The sequence below is a fragment of the Oryza brachyantha genome, chromosome 6 (genome assembly GCF_000231095.2).
Source record: "Oryza brachyantha chromosome 6, ObraRS2, whole genome shotgun sequence".
Classification (NCBI taxonomy): domain Eukaryota; kingdom Viridiplantae; phylum Streptophyta; class Magnoliopsida; order Poales; family Poaceae; genus Oryza; species Oryza brachyantha.
This window is the reverse complement of record NC_023168.2, coordinates 16311887-16335642: the sequence shown is the minus strand read 5'-3', so window position 1 is coordinate 16335642 and position 23756 is coordinate 16311887. Positions and strand designations below refer to the sequence as shown.

Below are 23756 nucleotides of genomic sequence, written 5' to 3'. Positions count from 1 at the left end.
GCAAGTTGATAGATAGGGACGGATCCAACATGGACGTTAGGGAGGCTCAAAGACCCCCTTATCCACTGGATCTCGATAGAAGATAAGAGGGAGATAGGAAAGGAAAAAAAAGAGAAATAACGAAAAAGTAAAAAAAGGAGGAGGTAATTAGCTCTCCTTCAGTGGACTGGATCCGTCCCTATTGATAGGTGTAGCAGTCCAACCTTAGATAGAAGAGAAAACCATCCTAACATAAAAATAGGCTGCAGCCGAAAGCGTTCTAGGTATAAAAACAATTACATTAGTAGAGTTAGATCCCAGTTAGAATGATATCATCGAAATAAACAAATCCACCAAGATATGCACATGAGTAGATATAAAATGTGGTGCTTAAAGTTGCAATCTCTAATTGGTTAAATTATTATTCAACCAGTAAGGCGAAAAGTAGATAATCACATTCTAAAGCAAGTAATTAGAATCGATAAAACAACATTTCCACCTCTATGGCTTGCTCTTCTATCAAGTGAAGAGCTTGCTATAGCTGAACAGGAAACGGTACCAGAGGGTGCTAACCCTGTTTTACCCAGTTCTCACAAGTCATTTTTTGTTATATTTTTTTACATGTGTAATTTTTGGTGATTTCTCATCATGGAGTCAACTTCTTATCTCGGTGGAGCCTCCAGCACGGTGTTGTGGTCTTGTGGGTGTGGGCCGTGAAGTTGACCTCTATTATCTTAGTGGTAAAAACTCGCACCAAAAGCCAAACAATAGTTGTGGTATCCTCTATTTCTGTAAGAATTTTAGAGCGAGTACTATATAATGCCGCGTTTTTAGATGGGTTATAATTTAGCTTTTCTCGTTTTTCACACGCACACTTTATAAACTACTAATTGATGATATTTTTTTTAAAAAAAATATAGGAAACTAGCTTAAAATCATATCGTTTCATCTTTGAAGTTTTTTATAGCTTAATTAATCATATAATAAACCACTGTCATGTTTTCCATATCGGTTAGTATGTGATGTAACCCTTTCACTAAAGAGTTTTATTTGGTCACATAAATATTTATATAAAATGACTTTGTTGGTGAGCTTGTGATGAACGAGCGGCTATAGAGAAAATTGCTTTGTTGTGCTCTCCTGTAGTGGCGTTTCCATAGTACGGAGTTAAATGAGTTACGTGCGCTCTGTCGCCGAGGTGGCGAGGCAACTTCGCTGCCCGGCACGATCCGTTGGAGGTCCAAGAGGCACAACAATTACTGCATGACTAGAAATCGCTTGAAATAAATCGGGGATGGAAAAACTGAAAGAGAATTTCGTTGGGTAAATTTCGTAAGATTGAACTTCAATAGTAGTAGTATAGTCAACTACTGGCTCCAATTTATCTATAATCAATCTAATAGTTAATTTATATAATAGCTATCAACAAAACATATACTACACTATCATACCTGTTATATATACATTATATCTTGGAGTCCGTGCTATAGCTGACTATAAATCTATAGCTCACAGTTCTTCTCTCTTCTCTCTTAGAGCATGTATAATAGTAGACTATAAGCTAGTTATAACTATATTTTAAAGAGATAAGAGGGGAGAGATAAGAGATGTGGACTACTAATTTGTAGCCAGCTGCAGCACGGACTCCAAGATACAGCGTGTATATGACAGGTGGGACATGTTATTATATGTTTTATAAGTAACTATTGTATGAATTGACTATTAGATTGACTGTAGATGAATTGGAGCCAGTAGTTGACTATACTATTGAACTTGCTCTTATCTTTTTATGTTTAAAGTTGGCTTATAGTCTATTATTGTACCTACTCTAAAACTACGGCTATTTTACATATCCTATATTTCTATCGCAAAACTATATATTCAAGAATGTATATCACAAATTGATTTAATGTAACATAACAAAATTGATTTAAGGACTTACAATAGAATATGCAAAGGTCATATATTTTGTGATATTACTTATACTAAATCTCTTGTTTTGAGATATATGCTATTAAATTTGTAGCTTTGTGATACTATGGATATATAAAATACATGTAGTTTCTAAAATTTACACAAATTGATTTGTAGTAGGGTTTATTTGTGAAATTAAGTAGTAGAGGGAGTGTAAAAACGGATGATTTGTAGGGAACTACTCTGTCTATATTTTTAATGTGTGACGTTTGTTATCGTACATCTTTTTATATATGTTTGGCTTTACAATAAAAATATGTTTAGTAATAAATTTAATTAGAGCAAAATAAAAATAATTATATAAGTTTTTTTATCAGATCAGTGATCAAACATGTCAAAAGTAAGTGGCATCGTCTGTTAAAATAAAATATAGAGCGAGTATTTGGACTAGCCCCATTAGTATGGTCACGGTAGTCACACCCTAGTTGGACTCAGCGTTACCATTGTCACCCTCTACCGTTCTACAGGCTCGTTGTTTTGCTTATAAGTAGAACTATTTATTAGTAATTAAAAAATAACTTATGATATAACTTTTATATACGTGTTGTTATGGACTTCAAAAACAAAATTAAAAAAATAAGACGTAGAAAATCATAAAATCAACCTACATTTAAATTTTAAATTTTATAATTTTACTTATAAGTATAAGCATTTATAAAAAGATGATGGACTGAACCTTGACGGCTCGACGCCGCCCCTCCACTGTTAACAAGTTGTTGTTTTATATTTCGTGATGTATCTCTGCATTAATATAGACTGCATTAATATAGACGTTTCTCTATGCTACCATACTTAGACAAAAAGAAAAAAATAAAACGGGCTATAGGCGGCAAAATGGGAGCAATTATACGGGGAATAAAAACAACACTGAAAAAACAAGGTCGCACAGAAGAAAAACATCGAGGAAGACGGAAAAGCGGCCATGTCTACGTTCGCCTATTGCTCGACGTGCTAAACGCTCGTTTTTGTGACGCTGCCCTACCTGGGTTATATCGGCTGCACGAATCTTAATGCTGCCTTCGATTTCATGAGGTGATTAAAGGCAGATTGAAAAAAATAATTTATATAAAAATTTTTTAAATATGTATTCTTCACGAGGTAAAAATAAAAAAATAAACTTTACCGAAAAACCCTAAACAATTTTAAATTTAATATAAAATTTTAAATTATGAAAAAAAAGCAAGGCATGTGTGTTGGACAATCTCTATCCTGTCGCTTTCTTGTCCGCGCCTGTTAGTTCTTGTCAATGTTTTCTAAAAGATAGAAAATTTATTTTACCTTTTTACTATAAACGTTAATCTATCGCTCAGGGATAAATCTTTTTCCGACCAACGCAAAACAAGCCGGCCCAAAACAATCTATAATCTAAAACCATCGAAAACCGGTCCAACAAATAGTAGAAAAAACAGTCAACAGACAAAAACAGCGGGAATAAAAATATATCGCAAAGAAAGCGAAATAAATAAAAAAAAGATTTTGCGAGTCCAAACCACCAACCCTCCTCCATTCCCTCCCCCCTTCCCTTTCATATCCTCTTTCCCTTTTCCATCCTCCAAAGCCAGCCGCCGCCGCCTCCTCCTCCCTCTCCGGCGGAGGCACGGCCGTCCTCCTCCCCCCCTCCCCTCGCTTTGCCTCCGGCTAGCGGGCGCGGAGGGCGTGTGGGACGGCCTCCTCTCCATCCCTCCCTGCCCCGGCCTACCCCACTCTGCACGCGCGGCCGGTGAGCGAAGCTTTGGTGTGGAGGAGGCGGCGCGGTCGGCCTCGTTCCGCCGGACGGGCTCCCACCTCACCTCGGTCGGAAGGTGTTAGCTCTTCTCTAGTGTGTAGCTTACCTCCTCCTCCTCTAGCGTTCCTTCTCTTGACCCGCTGCCGTCGTAGGCCGGCTGGCCGGCGTGGGGTAGGGTGGAGTAGGGATTTGTACAGAGTGGGATTGGTTTCATTCCATCGGATTAATCTATCCGGTTTATTGCCGTTTATCTGTATTTGATTTTGTAGTGCAGTACTAGCAGCAGTTGTTTCCACAAATAAATTAGGGGTTCCGCTGAACCAAACACCCATGCTAAAGTTTAGTTTCGACTACCCAACAAATAAATTTCGGTTGGAAGGTGTTCAGCTTCTTCCTTGCTTGATGTGATGATGTATCCTTCAAAGGAAGTTTAGTTTTTTGCCTTTTTCTAATGCATAGTGATTTCTGGAGAGTGCGGCTTGGTTCATTGAATCTGCCCATGTTTATAGTCAAGAAGCGAAAGCGGAAATGTTCAATTGGTCCGTTAAGCGTTAGTGGAGATGGTAGAGCACTTGATGCATCTTTGGTTTTCAACCTTTTGGATTGGTGGCTAAGAATATGCTCCTTGCTGTGGCTGCAGTGCTGCCGCCCGCCTTCGCTGTGTGGTGCAGATTGAAGTAAAAGCATTTTCCAGGAGATGGCGGCGACAATGGTGGCGATGTCGGCCAAGAGCAAGAATGGTGTGCTGACCTTGGAGAAGAAGCAGGGCTGGTCTGTCCCACAGCTTCCGGAGCTCCGGTTCCCTTGGGATTTGCATGAAGACAAAAGATTCTCTTTGAGCTTACATAGCTCTGCTTCCCCTCATGGTGGGCTGTTTGCTAGTGTTGGTCTCAAAGTGTCGACAGCTGCACCAGCAGTTGCACCCAGCCCTGCGGAGCATGACTTCAAGATTCCATTCGCTGATCATTGCATAAAGTATGTCTCCTCAGCAGTGGGTTACCAAGTTCCTGGGACTGAGGCTGAATCCGTCAACGAGGAAGAGGTGGTGGATGGGAAGACTGTGAAGAAGGCCAAGAAACGTGGGCTGAAGCTGAAAATTAAGATTGGGAACCCACATTTGAGGCGGCTGGTTAGTGGAGCCATTGCCGGGGCTGTCTCAAGGACTTGTGTGGCACCTCTGGAGACAATTAGGACTCATTTGATGGTTGGGAGCAATGGGGACTCTATGACAGAGGTGTTCCAGTCAATCATGAAACATGAGGGGTGGACAGGGCTGTTCCGTGGGAATTTCGTCAATGTTATCCGAGTTGCACCAAGCAAGGCGATCGAGGTACGTCATACTTGTTGGTTTATGTTGATGCTAGACTAAAAGTCTTGTTGCCAAACTTTATCAGGACATTTAACTTTTTGTCACTATTACGAATGTTCATAACAAATTTATCACTGGACCCACATGTCATAGACTCATGAGGACCCACATGTCATAGTCAGCGAATGGTAAATCTGTTTTAAACACTCGTAAGAGTGGCAAAAAGTTAAATTTCCCAACTTTATCATGTGATACTAGCTAAGCGCCTGTGCGTTGCATCAGGTTATCGAAAATAACAAAATTAAGTTTTGTTGAAAAATATTTTGATAGGCTAAAACAAGATTGCATGTGTGTTGTACTGTGTTTAAAAATACCAAAACAAAATTCATCTAAAAACAAAAACATGACCATACAAAATTGAGTTGTAGAGCTGTGCAAATACAAAGAACAGCTAGAGTATTCACACATATTGTACTGATACAATGACTTACTTAACAGAGGTGGTGGTGGCAGACTTACCACCACCACTATTGTCTTTTATAGTAGTATAGATATATACCTAGTACCTGTTATGTTTGAATAAAGGTGTGACTAATACTTATAAATTTCCCTACTATATATTAGTTGTATGATGATTCTAACCAAGTTTTTATAAAACCAATTAACCATTCCCTTTTCAACTTGAAGCAAATAATAGTTTTTTAACCTTTCATTGAGATGTTAATCTTTGGTGGATGCTTAGGAAAATATTGTTTGGTATTAATACTACTACATAACTACTTTCATTCTGCATATGACCTATCGGAAGCAGTAAAGCATTCCATGAAAGATGGGTTTCCCCCAATAATAAGGCAGTGCATATTGTAGTGAATTTTATGTAGCACTCAGCCTTATATAAATAAAATATGTATCAATTAATGGAGTTTGAGTTCACCTAAATGGTGCTTTAATGTTTTCCTTCATTTTTTTCCAAGGGTGACTATAGTTTTCTATGACAAAAATGATCTATATTGCTATGTACTACTAGTGATCTTGAGACTTTTAGCAAGTCAAAGTTTGGATTATTTATCTTAGGTTTAGATTTGTTTATACGTAACAATTTTTTGCTTTCTTATATTTTGGTTATTGTTCTGTTCTGATATTTTGAGCTCACTCATTTAATTTAAGTGTAATAGCACCTTTGCTTTTGTTAATCTTCACTTCCATGGTCTTACATTGCTGAAGACATTTATCTTGGTTGTTATGGGACTGTGGTAGTATACTTGTTATATGTTGATTGTGAGTCTATGTAACCATTTTTTCCTGCTTATGAATACAGGATGCTAGGAGGACCTAGGATTCGTAGCAATTAATTGAACTTTGTTTCACCTATTAAGACAACAATACCTTATTAACTAACTTTTGTCTTGTCCAAATGCAGCTATTTGCTTTTGATACAGCCAAGAAATTCTTAACTCCAAAGGCTGATGAGTCCCCTAAGACACCATTCCCTCCTTCGCTTATTGCTGGAGCACTTGCTGGTGTTAGCTCAACATTGTGCACATACCCCTTGGAACTGATCAAGACCCGATTGACTATTGAGGTGAACAAAACTCTGCTAACTTACAGAAGTGCGTTTGTCTATGTACGCCCACTTACCCTACTCTCTTTCTGCAGAAAGATGTCTATAACAACTTCCTCCATGCTTTCATCAAGATAGTACAGGAAGAAGGCCCGTCAGAGCTCTACCGTGGTTTGACACCAAGCCTGATAGGAGTGGTTCCATACGCTGCAACAAACTACTATGCCTATGACACCCTGAGAAAGCTCTACAGGAAGACATTCAAGACGGAAGAGATCAGCAACGTTGCGACCCTTCTCATCGGTTCAGCTGCGGGTGCCATCTCGAGCACCGCCACTTTCCCTCTCGAGGTAGCTCGCAAGCAAATGCAGGTCGGAGCAGTAGGCGGCAGGCAGGTCTACAAGAATGTCTTCCATGCTCTGTACTGCATAATGGAGAGTGAAGGGATTGGCGGCCTTTACAAGGGGCTTGGACCCAGCTGCATCAAGCTGATGCCTGCAGCTGGGATCTCATTCATGTGCTATGAAGCTTGCAAGAAGATACTGGTTGAAGATGATCAGGACAGCGAGTGAAGCACTGTAGCATGTGCTCTTTAAGGAAGATGAGTCCCTAGTTTTCTTTCCGTCGAGAAATGCAAGTTGAATGATTAACAAGTCAAGGTTTAGGACTAAAGATATCTCAAGTTTTGGCTTTGGCTTGACGTCAAAGGAATATTGCTTCTTTTATGCTCGAGTTGGAATCTATTTAACAATCCTGCCTTGATAGAGTGGAAACAGTTTTGTCGTGATTTTGTTCGATCTATGCTTATTAGTGTCGTCACACTTCCTCGAGCGAAATTTCTTCATGTTCCTATGATTTCGATCCCTTTAGGCAATTTGCTTTCCTTTATGCCCTTGAGATTTGCTGGATATATTATATACCCCTAAGTTTTTATCCAAATCTCTTGAGTACCGTTAATCATCAGTTTGATAGCGAGTTATTCTAGAATTGACTTTATTGTTATGGGTATATTACTGAAAGCTAGAAATGTGATGTATGTTTGGGTTGGAAAAGAATAAGGCTAAATAACCAAATATAATATTTGTTATAATTAAAGGAAATTATTTTAGCACAAATTGAAAGGCATATTTACAAATTTCAAATAAATTTTCAATCAAATTTGATGAATTTTGTACATCTTCCCAAAATTTTAAATCTAAATAACATATATTTTAGTTCTTAATTTCCATGGATTTAATCATATTTTTTTTGAAAACAAATCAAAAATTATATATTTTCAAGTTTGACATTAAATGGTTCATTCCTATTTATTTTAGTATAAATTATTTTTTCACACGAAAATTTATGAAGTAGCACATAGTATGAGAGAGGGATAATATTGTCATTTTAGTTATGAAGTAGGTATAGAGACCGACATAGAGAAGGTCGAGATAAGTTTAATAAAATTCAGAAGCATGGAGGGGATTGAGAAAATTTCAAGGGTACCGAAGAAATTTCATATACTTTTCTCAAATTGAAACATGTTTAGAACATATGCTTATAAGTCAAAATTTGAACTCCTAACCATAAATTTAGAATTTATGATTATAAGTCAAAATTTGAACTCTTAACCATAAATTTAGAATTTATGATAGTGTTTTTTACCAAAGTTTATTTTCCAGACTTACAAGTGTATAATTTTTTTTAAGTATGCCTTAATCACCCCGTGATACATGCTTCTGTTGTTCAACAGAGAAAGTTCTATTACCTTGTTATATTGTTGTATTCGTATCTGGGTAAAATGATTTAAAGAGGCAAAGAAGCTGTGCGTTGCAATACACATAAAATAAACAAAAATAGACGAACTATGAACTACCATTCAAACGAATCAAATAAGCAGAGCTTTTCGATTACACAAGATGTCTCTTGCTGTCCAAAATAAACTGAAACATAAACCTAAGTAGCAGGGTACTAAATTTAAACTCAACAGCCAACTTAAAATAGTTTATTCAATCTTGTTCTTCGCCCTCGGCAGCAGCTGCGGCTTCCCTCTCCTCAGCAGCAGCCGCCATCAGCTCATCAAAGTTCTCCGTCTTCCCAAGCACAATTTCAATCTGGCCAAGGCAACATTATCAGAATAAGTCATATTGATAAAGAAGTGGCTACATCCTATCATTCATGGAAAAAAGGGGGAATAAGTCAAACCTTTGCCTTCTGCATTGGACGACTCCTTGAGTCGTCTTTAACATCAACAGTTGATGTCATAATCTCTGCAAGAAATTGATCAAGTAATTAGGAGACACTGACTTAAGAAAGAAACTTCCAACATCAACCAACAGGGTAATGATGCAACAGGAACTTACTCTTCTCAATAGCAAGGCCATTATTTTTGAGAATTTCTGCAACAGTCACCACAGTGGCAATGGCTGAAACAATAAACAAGAGGGTCAGTGGTTTGAAAACATAATAACAAGAAGCATGAGCAGTGGCAGCTAGGCTGGAAACAGCAGATTTTAACATATGAATTGCATAAGAATGTTTATGGTTATTACTTATAGTTGGAGGGTTATACATGAGGTTGGCATATAAACAGTTGCACGAGCCAGGTAATACACACTAACAGTTACCATCAACTTGATCAATTTGATGACAACTAAAGATTGTTGTATCGAAACAATAGATACATATATTCCTAGCAAAAGCGAAGTGTTGAGTGCTCACCCATGCCAAGGGCCGAAAGCTCCACCTCGTTATGTAGCTGCATGTACCTCTGCAATCACCAGAACATAATTAGCTACTGTGTCATATAGCATTCAGAAAAGCAAAACACGTACTCCTCGATAACAATTAACAAGTAAAAAAATCCCTAACAAAGAAGGCGACTTTTTAGGGTTTTAGACTAAAACCCCCTAACGGGTCGAAGCGCCCAACCAAAAGGGAATTTTTTTTTCCGGCCAGATGATGGGCCAACAATCGGTGAAATCAAATCGACGAAGCAGCAGCATCCGCTCGCTATTGCCTCACGAACCTCACACAATCTCCCGGGGGGGGGGGGGGGGGAGGGGAAAGAAAACCTAGCGGCCAACCACGAACATGAGGGGAGGAAATCCTCACCTTGGCGAGGTTGACATAGAAGAAGAGCGGCTTCTTGGTGTTGGACACCTGGATCCGGTTCTTCTTGTGCGCCTCCGCGAGGGAGAGGCTGTTCACCGCCTCCGTCACCTCCTCCATCGCTCCTCCCGAAACCCTAATAAATCCCTCTACCTCAAAGCAAGAGCCCTCGAACAAGCCGCCGAGACCACGAACAAGCCCGGCGCAACGGCGAGCAGCGGCGGCGGCGGCGGCGGCGGCGACTACGCGAGAGCTGCGGCGCGAGACTAATCGCAAGGGGAATAAATCCGGTGGCGGCGGCGGCGGCGAGATTGGATTTGGGGGAAGAAGCCCTATCGGGTGTGTGCTTATATTGTGGGGGGTGGAATAGGAGGTGGGGTTCGGATTCGGATTCGTGTTCGTGTTCGTGTTCGGGTTCGGGTTCGAGCCCGGCTCGGTCCGGTCCAGACGTGGTGTCTGGGTCGGGCACGGACTGTCCAGTCGAGACCAGCCACGGCTCGGCCCGGGGTTAGGCGGTTTGGGCCGGGACGTGGTGGCCCATTCGCAAAGGTAGTAAGTCTACATTCCATCCCCTATCCTTAGGTGTCTGCAACAGTTACAGCGGTAAATTTATAATTGGCCTTTATTCCACCCTCTCATTCCTATACAAACCCGCTGCATTCTCTATGTCAACATATCTCCCATCACTAGAGTTATAATCATAAGAGTCAACTAAATCGCAAGTTAGATGAAGTGACCAAAAATTGCGTAAATCCAGAAGTTTATGGGGGTTGGAGAAGGCAGTGAAAATACTAAAAAGGAAGAGGAACATGATGCACCTTCTATTGAAGTACCCACAAACCTTCAAAACAAGAAAATTTGAGGGAATAGAATTGTTGTTGTACCTATTCTAATCGACAGCCCTGAAAAAGGTAAAATAAAATCGTCAATCTTAACCTCTTTTAATTTATTTACTTTATTTTATCTCAGTAGGAATACCATATGATGGATTACTTATCTCACATTTTTTTTACTCCTTCAGGTTGCCCTGAGGCACGATAAACTTCATGTGGAGAACAGTGCCAAAATTATAAGAATTTTGGTCATTGATGTTCCATCTGGCTCGGCTGTTATGAAGATTTTTCTACATTAGCTCCTTGTTTTCATGTCATAATTTTCTGATATATTTTCTAAGCATGATGAATAAAAATTGTTCTGGCTCGATTGTTTCTTTTACTTAATAGCAGTACTAGGAATTTTTTACTTATGGATGGTTGGAGATATATATTTTATATACATAAAAATAGCGTACATACCATCAGTGTATTAAACTCCATAACAATTCGCTAGTATATCACGCCGGCAAACTAGAATTATAACAATGGAAAAATGACTAAATACGTTCACATGTAACTTCAAGGCTGTAGCCCCAAAGCAATCTCGTTTTAATTGAAAAGAAAAATGGTTGACTTCAAGACTTCAGATATGTGGATGAACGATCCCATGCAGTGTTACTGGGAAATATCAGCCACTATTTTCCCAACGCACAATACATCCCCTTGTACTCCCTCCATCTCTACGCCGTTGATTTTTTTATACACATTTGACCATTTGTCTTATTAAAAAAATTTATATAATTATTAATTATTTTTATATCATTTCGTGTATTTATTAAATATATTTTTATGCATATATATAGCTTTACATATTTGACAAAATTTTTAAATAAGACGAATAGTCAAACGCGTATAAAAAAGTCAACGACGTCATACATTTAGGGACGAAGGTAATACTTCAGAAAGTGATAGCATAGCAAGAATATTCTTTTGATTCGAGATTGAAAAGAAAACACCGGATAACTAAATCATACTCCTACTATTACAGTACAGTACAGACTTCCATGGCTTCCTCTTTGACACATACTCCCTCCTGTTTTTAATAGAGAATGTAATTCACTTTTTATTTATATGTTTCATCTTATTTAGAATTTGTCTGTGAATTAAAAAAAATACAGTCATTCTTGAAGTATATTTAATAATAAAATAGGTCATAATAAATAAATTACTATTATTTTTTAAATAAAACGAATGGTCAAACGTAAGGCACCTCCCTCGTCTATGAAAAACCAAAACGAAAGCAATTGCTAATTAAAAATGACTTAGAGGAAGCATGTCTGACATTTGTGGAGCAATAACAAGGTGCTATTTATCCATAATTTTGCCCTAGATGTGTGAGGCAACAAGCATCACCAAAGAATAAAACATGATGTGTTTACTTTGTTTGAGATTAAGGAAAACATTCTCCGATATTTTCGGTGTAGAAAAATGCTTGGACAGGAGGGTTTACACTTCTCCACGAAAAAGCTATTGACACTAGTATTCCAGAAATCATATCCGATGACTGGCCAGATTAATATGTTAAATCTACAACTCATTATGAATTTTCCTTATCGCATAGAAAAGGATGGCCAGCACGAAATTATGGACCATAGTGCATCAACGGTTACTGATGTGCTCGAGTTTTCAAGGTTTGAAATGTCTTGTGAAGAAGAGATAATGCCCATGTGCAGCAAGCCAACAATGAGAACGAAACTACAACGTTTACCAATTCTTCCTATTTGAGCAGAGTTGTGTAGAAGTTCAATACTGTACAAAATCGTTGTTAGGACGGTTGAAGTAAATGACTAATCATCTCACTTTTCTGCTGCATGGATGATGAACCACAAGTCATTAGAATGACATCTCTGCAAATTTGCTTGACGAGTATACATCAGCTAGCTGAATAGTCAGAAACAAGAGGCAAGTAGGTGAGACTTAACGTTGAAACAAAACAGTATGGGCTCACAGTAAATTGAATGGTTGACTAACTAAAAGATGTCAGTCTAGAAAGGGCCAAAGAAAAAGGTAAAGGATGGGAATAAGCTGCCAATGTAGATAGATAAGGATTGGTGCATCCCCCTCCTATGGAGTCTATATGGCTTGTTGGATCCTATAATACATGACTTTTTGATCATTTCAAAGATTAACTTGAGAGGGAAGAAAACCATGGATGCACACTTTGCTTCCATGTTTGTCCTCACTTTGGTTCATCTTCTTTTGCACATATCGGCTCATGATTTCCTCTCACCAGGCTCCTCCCTCTCAGTAGAGCGCAATTCTGACGTGCTCTATTCACCAGATGGTAGTTTCACCTGCGGATTCTACAACATCTCCCCCAATTCCTCCATCTTCTCTGTTTGGTTCTCCAACTCAACTGAAAAGACTATTGTGTGGAGTGCAAATCTTCATCGTCCTGTGTACAGCTGGGGATCCAAAGTCAAGCTAAACATTGATGGAAGTATGGTTTTACAAGATTACAGTGGTCAGACTGTGTGGACAAACAACGTGAGCTCTTCAGATGCCCAAGAAGCTCGGCTATTGGAGAGTGGGAACCTTATCGTGAAAGGCCAAGGTGATATTATTCTATGGCAAAGCTTTGCTTCTCCAACTGATACTTTGCTACCCAATCAGATCATCAATGGTACTATAAAACTGGTATCTAGTAGCAGTAGTAATAGATTGCTTTTTCCTGGCCACTACAGCTTTCATTTTGATGATCAACATTTGCTTACATTGTTTGATGATGAGAAGGATATCTCTTTTATCTATTGGCCAAATCCATTTATAAATATCTGGGGAAAGCAAAGAATATCATTTAATACCACTATGCTTGGAGTTCTTGATAATTCAGGGCATTTCCTTGGGAGTGATAATGCAAGCTTTATGGCTGCTGATTGGGGTCCTGGGATTATGAGGAGATTAACACTAGATTATGATGGTAATCTTAGGTTATACAGTCTCAACCAAACACACGGGACTTGGCTAGTCACATGGATGGCATTTACTCAACTCTGCTTTGTACGTGGTTTGTGTGGCATGAATGGAATATGTGTGTTTACACCTAAGCCTGCATGTGTATGTGCCCCCGGACTCAAGATCAGTGACCCAAGTGACCTGAGTAAAGGATGCAAGCCAAGGTTTAGAACTAGTTGTGATGGAAAGCAGAAAATGAGATTTATGAAACTACCCACTACTGAATTCTTAGGGTATGATCAAAGTACACATAAGCGGGTTTCTCTTAGCACTTGCAAGAGCATATGCATGAGTGATTGCAGCTGCAAGGGTTTCTCATACTGGCAAGGAAATGGTAACTGCTATCCAAAGTCTTCACTTGTTGGTGGTGTAACAGTCCAGTGGTTGCCTGGTTCCATCTATCTCAAGCTTCCTGCAGCTCTACAAGTCCATGAATCTTCCATTCCCCAATCACAGCCTTTTGGTCGTCAGTATGGCCCAAATTGTAGCGCAAAAGACCAGTATTTCATTGCAAATTTTACAGACATGTCAAAAGGCAGCCAAAATGAATCACGGTATTTGTACTTCTATGGATTCTTATCAGCAATATTTTTCGTCGAGGTAATATTGGGTGCATTAGGATGGTGGTTTATTTTGAGAATGGAGGGTAGGCAATTAACAGGAGTATGGCCAGCCGAAGCCGGCTATGAAATGGTAACCAGCCATTTCCGTAGATACACTTACAAGGAGTTGCAGAGAGCTACTAGAAAATTTAAAGATGAGCTTGGCAGGGGAGCATCTGGTGTAGTGTACAAAGGAATCTTGAAAGACAAGAGGGCAGTAGCCGTGAAAAAATTGGTAGACATAAGCCAGTGTGAAGAAGGATTCCATCATGAGTTGAGTGTGATCAGCAAGATTTACCATATGAATCTAGTGAGAGTTTGGGGATTCTGTTCTGATGGTTCACACAGGATGTTGGTTTCGGAATACGTGGAAAATGGTTCGCTGGACAAAATGTTGTTTGGAAGTGCAGGCTCACAGATCTTACTTGAATGGAAGCAAAGATTTAAGATTGCACTTGGGGTGGCCAAAGGTTTAGCTTATCTTCATCATGAGTGCTTAGAGTGGGTTATCCATTGTGACATGAAGCCCGAGAACATACTGCTGGATGAGAACTTGGAGCCAAAGATCACCGACTTTGGCCTAGCAAAACTCCTGAATAGACGGGGATCCAATAAAAACGTATCGCGGATTCATGGCACTAGAGGTTATCTAGCTCCTGAGTGGGTTTCTAGCCTCCCAATAACAGCGAAGGTTGATGTCTACAGCTTTGGAGTGGTCCTTCTAGAATTACTGAAGGGAAATCGTGTTTCAGACTGGGAAAAAACTGAGGATGAAGATGATGAGGTTGAAAAGGTCCTTCGACGGGCTGCTAGGATGCTTGCAGAGAATGTGAAGTTGCAGGAGGGGGAGGGGGAGGGAAGCAAACAATCATGGATCGGTGACTTCACTGACTCCAGATTGAATGGTCAGTTCAACCACTTGCAAGCAAGAGCAATGATCAAGTTGGCTGTTTCATGCATAGACGAGGACAGAAACAAAAGACCCACCATGGAGAATGTATCGCAGAAGCTTCTATCAATTGATGAATAAAGCACATAGCAAACTAGCAGTACTGCTTCAAATTTAACAACATTTGCAAATTATGATCATGTAATCTATTACTATGCTGTACTATAAGAATATATATATATATACATATTACATTGATGAGCTATTCATATTACATTGATGCTGCTTCAAATTACATTGATGAGCTATTCATATTGAAGGTTGAAGGTATTTCTTCTTTTACTTCTTTCTTCCATTGCGAAGATACTTCTTCGAATTTTTCGATTATCTTCCGATCAATATATTCACCATCTAGAGGATCCACCCCCCTTTGTTAAGCATTCTTTATATGTGGGTTTTTTAGATAGCCCTTCCTCCTTTATATTCGTATAATATGATGATTCGGGAACTTTCTTATTTTTAGCCTTCTTGCATTTTTGTATATATTCTTTTGCTGCAGGCTTAAATAGTAGTTTATTCCCAATATTTTTCTGGCTTGGCTTAGTGCCTCATCAATATCTATATATTTTTTCCATGATATACCTCCCATTAATTTTGCATCTATTTTTTGGGCAATTATTTCTTCAAATGATATGTAGACTCCCGGAACCTTCCCATCAAATACCACATATATTGGCTTCTGTTGTATTATCTCGGGATCTTCTGCAACTGGTATTAGCTCATTTAATAGGTGAAAATATTCAGCGAGGCTATTTAATATTTATAGCATATACCCCTTTTCTTCTCTCTTGTTATTATATTGGTACCAGAAATTGTCTAGGATACATTCCTGCACTTCTCCCAAGCGATAACGTTTGTTTTCAAACAACTAAGAAAAATATGCACGAGCATACAAGCCCAAAGATCTATGAAATATTCCGACTATAATTTTTGCAACAAAATAGTTCAAATTCCATTAGCCTATGGAGAAGAGAGACATAAGATTAAGAGAAATATTAGACCCCAAAATAAAAATAATAATAATATTAGAACAAAGAGGAGATATTTCTTAAGGACCCTTATATGCAAAATTAAGAAAAAATGGCCAAAGATATTTTAATTCTGAAGACATAAGGTTAGTAAGAATAATAAAGGAAAGGGTCAAAGGGTTAAAACCCTTGGAACTGCCTTTAGACAATAACTACTTCATTATTAATGAAACAGATGCATCTCAACAAGGTTGGGGAGCTGTGTTAAAACAGAGGCCTAATAAATATTCATCTAAATCAGAAGAGAAAATATGTCGATACGTCTCGTAGGCATCAGGAGAAACTACATCCGTAAGAGAAGTGCTCCCTTTGGGTGGAACTGCCTGGGAAGACGATAAGCGCTCATTTAGTTCAAGTCAGCTAGAGTTTGTTATAGAGGAGTTGCTGAATAATGTTTTAAATAAGTACAACATATGGTTAGTACCGAGTAGGATTTTACAACTTCTGAAAGCACCGGCTGTCGTAGTAGGTCTCGCCAACCCTTGGACGATCCTGAAATTAAATTAAATAATAATAATAATAATAATAGTGAACAGTAACCTTCCATATTTCCTTGAATTTTCCGTGCTTAGTGTGTGAAGCAATATCTGCTCCAGCATAGTAGATTTTTTGTTCTTAACAAATGTGGTTGTAAAAATTACTGCACTGGTGTTTACATGTATAGAATACTATGTGGTGAATTTATTTGCCTGTGCAAATCGTGCCTGCCCTGAATTTGTTTTCTGGCGCCAGGTTCAACAGAAACGCTGTTCGATATACATAATACAGATCTAGCAAGCAGTGCAATACATTGGCTCAGAACTTCAAAATGGTATCTCCATTACATGGAATTCCAGACAGCGGCAGCACTAGGGGGGCATGGATTCAGATTTGCCCGCGGGGGGGGGGGGGGGGGGGGGGGGGGGGGGGGGGGGGGTGGCGAGTTTCGTAGAGCAACACATGCATTCGTCCAATAGTAGGAGAGTGGAAAACCCGCCGCTGCTTGTTCGTGGGGTAGGCTAGCCATACCTGCGGCGAGGAAGCGGCGGGCGGCCGCGCGGTGGAGCCGTTCGCGTCGCCTCGATCTCCTCCGTCCAGCCGACGGCGCCAGGGGCACGGGACTCGTTCGGCCGCCGGCGTTGGGCGAGGAAATGGACGACGGCTCGAGAGCTAGGCCATCGTAACCAGGTGGGCTTGGCCTAGCTCTGGCCGTTTGAGTTGGGCCCAACCGAGCGCAATATGGGGTCACACCCCTATATGGGCCGGGCTTTTATGGGAGGGATGGCCCCACGCGGCACACCTTCTGCCTAGGGCCTGCTACTATATTGGGCGTGCATAGGTTGGAATAAGTTCACATGTCGTCCCTCAACTTTACATTAAGTCTGCGAGACATCCCTAAACCCCACTACCAGAAATCTTAGCCCATCAAGTGTTCAAAACCGTGTAGATTAGGTTCAAGGGCAGTATGCATGAGTGGTTTCGCTGATGTGGTATCCTAGTCAGCAGAGAGAAAATAAAAAAATATAGGATCCTCCTCTCTTTCCTTCTTTTTTTTTTCAGTTTTGCTATTTGTCAGTCGATTGATTTTTTGGTTGTGCGTCAGTCGATTTGTTGACCGTCCGATCAAACGGCAAGATTAGTGGGCTGCTGCCAGAGTTTTTTTTTCATCCGCTGGCCCATGCCTACAAGCACGTTTAATCCTGGAGGTGGATCACGTAATGGGAAAACATGAGTAGACCAGAAATGTCTTTGTTTCTTCTTTTAGAAAAATACTTTACTAAAACTGTCTTGCATAGTCTATTCAATCTCTTTTTCTCCTAATTTTGTGATGCTGCTGTATTACATTCTTTTGTTTTATCCCTCAAAATTTGATCTGAGATTTGTTTGCTTCCTCAAAATTTGATCTTAATTTTGCTATTTACTAGCTCTCATTCTTCGTCATCGGTCACCTATACTTGTTCAATATCTATACGAAACTTGCACCTAGTTTAACACAAGTTGTAAGATATGGAAATAAGCAACTTTAGTATAACCAATATGCAACTTTAATAAAAACTAAGTGCAATAATAGGTTTGAGAAGTATTTTGTTTGAGCTTGCATAATTCATATACTAAACTTGCACGTAGCTTACCCTAAAATTGCATAATATGGAAAAGTGTAACTTTTACTATAGATTAAGTGTAACTTTAGTATATATGAAGTGCAACTTCTTGTATAAACATGACACATTAATGCCAAGGTATAAAAAATACAAAAGAATTCTATAGAACACATACAACCTAGCCGAAAATATATCTAAATTTTGAGAAAAAATCCAGTACCTAATAGCAAACCAGCCTAGTAACAAATCCAAATATGTTAATGTAGTCATTAGTCCATATTGAAATTTAGTATCCTGGTCTCTATTGGAAAGCCCAAAACCAAAGCCCAAAAAATTTAATATCCATCAGTTTGACCAAGGATCAACTCGCATGGGGTGAATGACGTCGGATGCATATCTTTATGATCTAGAATGAATCGACTGATACATTTCAAAAATTCAGTCACCTGCTTAATAGGCAGAGCCTGTTTTTTTTTCCTCTTTTTGTCTCTTCATTATCTCCCTCTTATCTTTCTTCTTCTTCTCTCATCTCCCGTGCAGGTAGCTTGGAGCGCGGGCGACTGCGGTGGTCAGCCGGCTGCGGACGAGTGGCGGGCGGCCGACAAGCTGGGGCAGTGCGACCGAGGCAGCTGGGCATAGCCGGGTGAGGGCGGCCGGTCTTGTGGCGGCCGAGGCGACGACCGGTCTCGAGGCGGTGAGTGCGCGGGCGCGGCGGTGACGGCGACAAAGGGGACTGTTGGAAAGTGGACACCGATCGAAGTATCGAACACCTTTCAGCTGCACTGTAGCAGTCCGGCACAGCAAGGAAAAGAACAGAGCAGAGCAGAGATGACAAAGAAAACTGAAGAAGCAAGAAAGGAATTTCTGAACAGAGCTTTTGGGGCAATTTTCGTTATCTTTTCAACTGAAATAAAACTGAATGCACGAATACAAAATGATGCGACCACAACTACTAATAAGCTATGAGTTAACAATCTGATCCTAATAAGAAGGAAGACTAAGGGAATGTCCAATGGGGTTGGAGTGTTGTATGTAACACAATGCCACGTTGGATTTTTACATAGGTGGAAGAGAGAGAAAGAAGCAAGATGTTAAATTTGTGTCGACCATAAAAGAATGTTGATCGCTTTACATACGATCTTTTTAGCCACTGTGGATAAGCCGGCTCGTAGTCTGATGGGTTTTTGATCCAGTGCGCCACGTGCGCGCCAAAAAAATAAAACTCACGATGCTCAATGATTTATCGTCAAATCCACCGCCGTCGTAATCTCCCATTTCCTTTACCCCCAAGCACCATTATCGCTCCATTCTACTGATAAATTTGCTCTACGTTGTTTCCACCAGAGTATAAAGATGTCGCGCCGGCATCTGCGAAGCATCCGCCGCCGTCGTTGTCGCAGCCGCCAGCACAGCCGCAGCTGTCACAGCCGTAGCGGTCGCCGCCACAGCCACCCCTGTCGTCCGCCTCGTTGGAGCATGCAGGTTCGAGTGCTTCTTGGTCCATGCTAGTCAACATTGCTGCTGCTCATTTCACGTCTCTCGCCGGTGGATCTGTTGGAGTGAACTCTACTCATTGGGCATCATCGGTCAACACTAATTTTGGCTTGGATCTAGCAGCTAGTTCCGATTTTCTGCACTAGTAAGTGTCACTCATCTTCCTTGGATTTACTGTTGCAGCCAGCTTAGTTCTTGTATAGATTTTTAATATTGTTCTCCCTTGATTTTAATCTCGTTTCTACAATTGAGATAGGTGGTGATTTGTGTGTATGTCTGAACTTAGACTGCTGTAGCCAGCTCAGTTCTTGTATGGATTAATATTGTTCCCCCTTGATTTTAATCCCGTTTATGCAATTAGATAGTTGGTGATATGTGTGTATGTCTGAAATTGTTCTTGTTACTTGCTCTTGCCGTCGTCCGCCATGGCCGCTGCTGCTCCGTCCTCACCGGCAGCTCATAGCTACAAGTAGAAGCAAAACGAGCACTTTTGGAGAGAAACAGATAGTAGTAAGATAGTAGTAAGACCTTGATGCATTTCCAGTTAAAAATATTGTGGTTCGTAATGTTAGCACATACATCTGTACTTTATGTCCCCAGGTTTGAGAATTGGAACTAAAAGATAACAACCTAAAAAACTAAGAATTGATATATAAAAATAGCCACCACAGGATTTTACACTCAACATATTTGTTTACCACCTCACGAATCAGTGTACATGGACATGAAGTGTACTTATTGTTTCTTTCTATCCAAAAAAAATGATATATAGGCCTTGTTTAGTTTCTAAATTTTTTTTCCAAAAACATCATATCGAATTTTTGGATACCTAAATAAAGCATTAAATATAGATGAACCAAAAAATTAATTGTACAGTTATGGAAGAAATCTTGAGATGAATCTTTTGAGTCTAATTAGTCCATGATTAGCCATAAGTGCTACAGTAACCAACATATGCTAACGACGGATTAATTAGGCTCAAAAGATTCGTCTCGCGGTTTCTAGGCTAGCCGTGAAATTCGTTTTTTCATTCGTATCAAAAACCCCTTCCGACATCCGGTCAAACGTTCGATGTGATGTTCTTGCCAAAAAATTTTGGCAACTAAACACCACCATAGTAGGGATGAAATTCTCGTGAAAAGATACATGTAGGAGAAGGTTGCATCTGATATTGTTCAGACTTCTGCTCTTCTTTGGTGCAGCCTTTGTATTTAAATAAGTAACACAAGATGTCATAAAGAGATGGTCGCACTTGATCGCTTCGTTTTGTTAGACCAAAACTAGTGTACATATAGCCTAATTAACTCCTCATTGTATACACCGTCTCATATGCTGTATCAAGATGATGTGGAAGAAAATTACATATAACGCTATCTCAACCATTGGACATGCCCTAAGCACGATCCCTGCCATGCATCCTGCATCACCACGTTGCAGACCGTTATGTCCTGCGTCGTCAGGATCAGCTAGGGCCGCGCCTGGAATAACTGTAACAGGGACGGCCATGCTGAGGGTGGCGGCATAAGACGACTGAGGCAGCGCCACAGAGGGATGGCGCATCCAGGCGGGGGTCACGGCGAACGGGCCGGTGGCGGCGGCAGCTGCAGCTGCTTTAAACTATAGCATTGGAATTTAAACACACGAGTGCATGTGTCATGGCAATTTCATATCAAGCGACTACTACCTGAAGCCTTTCGTGAGTGCAGAGCCGGAGGTGAGGGTGGTAGAGAGGACGAACAACTGAACAACGACGAGTTCCTGATCCTGGCAAGCGACGGGCTGTGGGAGGTGGTGTCCAACGAGGTGGTCTGCAAGAGCGCCGGGAACTACCTCAACGGCAGCGCGACGGCCATGTGGCATGGAGACGGCGTTGCTGAAGCGGACGGAAAGCAACCGCCCGCTCAGGCCCGCTGCAAGCCCCCGCCACCCCGACTCGCTCGGCTCTGCCACAAGCTGCCACCGACCCTGCTCACCCCCTCTCACCCGGCTCCGGTGCCAACCATTTGTGTTCGTGTTCGCGCCGCCGCCCGCCACTCATCCGTAACCCGTCAACCGCCACAGCCGCCCGCGCCGCGAGCTACCCACACCGCACGGGAGAGGAGAGAGGAAGAAGAGAGAGAAGAGGAAGGGAGATAGTGAAGAGAAAATAAGGAAATAGGAAGGAAAGAGAGTAGGAGACTTACTTGTGGGTCCCATATTTTTTTTATTTTTCTTCTTGCTGAGTAGGATGCCACGTCAATAAAACCATACATGCATACTGCCCTTAGACCTAATCTACACGGTTTTGAACATTTGAGAGACTAAGATTTCTGGTATTGGAGTTTAGGGATGTCTTGCAGACTCGATGTAATGTTGAGAGACGACAGATGAACTTATTTCGCATAGGTTCTCAGCTTCACTGTAGAGAGATTACGAGAAGAGATTTTTTGAATTTTGAATTTTATTTATTAAATAATTTAGAAATTTAATTTTGCATTTCAAAAAATTACAAAACTAACCTCTTGCCGTCCTCTGGGAGGACGGAAATGGCCTAAATGCAAAATTCGCTGTGTTGCCGTTTCGGACCGTTCGTTGCGACCGAGTGACTGTTTGTCACATCACCTTTCCACTCTCCTAGAGGGCGGCAGGAGGTTAGTTTTATGATTTTTTTGAAATGCAAAATTAAATTGGTAAATTATTTAATAAATAAAATTCAAAATTCAAAAAATTCTACGAGAAGATAATGCAAGAAAATTTGTTTATGGGCTCGTTTTTTGTGGTTGATTATATTATGGGCCTTGACACGGGGTTTCGATGTGCTTTGGCAGTGTGCACGGGAGCAAATCGACAAAAGCCCATGTGCGTCCGCAGCCAACCCAGTCCATAATGACTTCTTTCTTTTCTACCTCCCGTCTAACGAAAAAATTAGAATATATTTTTCGCACCAATGGTTTTTTAGGCTCAGCTAGATTTATCTATTGATGAAGACATATAATTTATACTTGTGTCTATATTCATTACCACTATATGAATAGACATGACTAAAAGGTAAAATAAAGGGAGTATTTTTTATGTAGGTTTTACTTGTATATACACAGGTGAGAAGAAAATATAAAAGTTGTGCCTAATGACGCGCCATCGTGATTGGTACCACACTTTCACCATGCAACACCAGCCTTCCTAGTAACCACCGTCGACCAGTGCCATGTAACCACCCCGCGACACCAGCTGCCCTCCTGCAGTCCTGCTAAAGTGACAATGCGGTGAAATACACTGGTAACTAGAGTTTAATAGTTTATGAATGCAGTATCGGAGCTGTAACGGTGAAAACCACGGTAAGTTCTTCAAAAATTAAATTCAAACTCTAAGGTCTCCATGGCTTCCTGTGGTTTTCTTGGGAAAACGGTTTTAGATGATTATTGTGCGGTTTGGGATTAAAATCGTGGTTTGTTTGGTCTGAGAAAAATATAAATTAAAAAACTAAGTTAAAAAATGATGGGAAAACAGGAATAAATCCTATAATATATTTGGTACATGTAGAATATATTGGTTTAGGTGGTGAACAGAAAATTTTGGCATGAGCTTTGCTAATTGACATTCAAATAATTATAAATGATAATTCCTGATTGGGAGATGAATATACAACATAACTGAATTTTAAAATTCATGCATGTACCATTATAAATTGCTTTGATGCATTAGCTATAGCACTTAGCTTTTGCACCAGTGGTTTGAGTTGATTATAGTAAAACAAAGGTTTTTCCTTTTTTTTTTCTCATATATTCTTTTGCCATGTGTAAGCTATAAGCATGTTATATTATCTCGCATATAGATTATATATGTGGTGTTGGTATATCAAATGGATTTGATACCATCAATTTTATTTTCTGAATTTGGGCCTAAATGAACAGTGTAATTTCCTGAAAGTTTTATTCAATTTTGGAGATTTACAGGTTTTTCCTTAGACTTTTTTTTCTCACCTTTTGACTTTTTTTATTTGATTCATGTCTTGTTTTTTAAAAATTTCTTCACCACCAAGTTTAGAATAAATATAACTATCATCATTTTTTTTTGGATTTTTCTGCTAATTTTTTTCAAAACTTTTTGCATTAGGACGATATTTACAATGCCGTATCACCAAAAACTTTTAATAG

At 40.0% G+C, this 23756-nt stretch overlaps 3 protein-coding genes and 1 long non-coding RNA gene across 4 annotated transcripts; 2 read left to right on the top strand and 2 right to left on the bottom strand.

The window, feature by feature from the left end:
* Window positions 1–3471: 3471 nt before the first annotated feature.
* LOC102712264 (adenine nucleotide transporter BT1, chloroplastic/mitochondrial-like) lies at window positions 3472–7344 on the top strand. Its single transcript, XM_006656150.3, has 4 exons — window positions 3472–3755; window positions 4320–5009; window positions 6409–6570; window positions 6645–7344. The coding sequence occupies exons 2-4, from the start codon at window positions 4377–4379 to the stop codon at window positions 7119–7121; spliced, it is 1272 nt and encodes a 423-aa protein (XP_006656213.1). The 5' UTR covers window positions 3472–3755; window positions 4320–4376; the 3' UTR covers window positions 7122–7344.
* A 1033-nt stretch (window positions 7345–8377) lies between these two features.
* LOC102711983 (uncharacterized protein At2g34160-like) lies at window positions 8378–9957 on the bottom strand. Its single transcript, XM_006656149.3, has 5 exons — window positions 9643–9957; window positions 9250–9298; window positions 8892–8954; window positions 8734–8798; window positions 8378–8642 (listed from the first exon to the last, which is right to left on the bottom strand). The coding sequence occupies exons 1-5, from the start codon at window positions 9757–9759 to the stop codon at window positions 8538–8540; spliced, it is 399 nt and encodes a 132-aa protein (XP_006656212.1). The 5' UTR covers window positions 9760–9957; the 3' UTR covers window positions 8378–8537.
* A 2682-nt stretch (window positions 9958–12639) lies between these two features.
* Window positions 12640–15199, top strand: LOC102711707 (putative receptor protein kinase ZmPK1). Its single transcript, XM_040525294.1, has one exon. It carries the CDS (start codon window positions 12663–12665, stop codon window positions 15099–15101), a length of 2439 nt encoding a protein of 812 aa, XP_040381228.1. The 5' UTR covers window positions 12640–12662; the 3' UTR covers window positions 15102–15199.
* An 873-nt stretch (window positions 15200–16072) lies between these two features.
* LOC121054799 lies at window positions 16073–17198 on the bottom strand. Its single transcript, XR_005812087.1, has 3 exons — window positions 17057–17198; window positions 16473–16540; window positions 16073–16371 (listed from the first exon to the last, which is right to left on the bottom strand). It is a non-coding gene; the product is annotated as an uncharacterized LOC121054799 (long non-coding RNA).
* Window positions 17199–23756: the final 6558 nt, after the last annotated feature.

Excerpts from the sequence above, each read along its gene's own strand:
- LOC102712264 (XM_006656150.3), top strand. The coding sequence starts at position 4,377 with ATGGCGGCGACAATGGTGGCGATGTCGGCCAAGAGCAAGAATGGTGTG. Across the intron at positions 5,010-6,408 it reads CACCAAGCAAGGCGATCGAG|CTATTTGCTTTTGATACAGC; the intron begins GTACGTCATACT and ends GTCCAAATGCAG. Across the intron at positions 6,571-6,644 it reads AGACCCGATTGACTATTGAG|AAAGATGTCTATAACAACTT; the intron begins GTGAACAAAACT and ends CTCTTTCTGCAG.
- LOC102711983 (XM_006656149.3), bottom strand. The coding sequence starts at position 9,759 with ATGGAGGAGGTGACGGAGGCGGTGAACAGCCTCTCCCTCGCGGAGGCG. Across the intron at positions 8,799-8,891 it reads TGGCCTTGCTATTGAGAAGA|AGATTATGACATCAACTGTT; the intron begins GTAAGTTCCTGT and ends AATTTCTTGCAG. Across the intron at positions 8,643-8,733 it reads GTCCAATGCAGAAGGCAAAG|ATTGAAATTGTGCTTGGGAA; the intron begins GTTTGACTTATT and ends TGCCTTGGCCAG.
- LOC102711707 (XM_040525294.1), top strand. The coding sequence starts at position 12,663 with ATGGATGCACACTTTGCTTCCATGTTTGTCCTCACTTTGGTTCATCTT.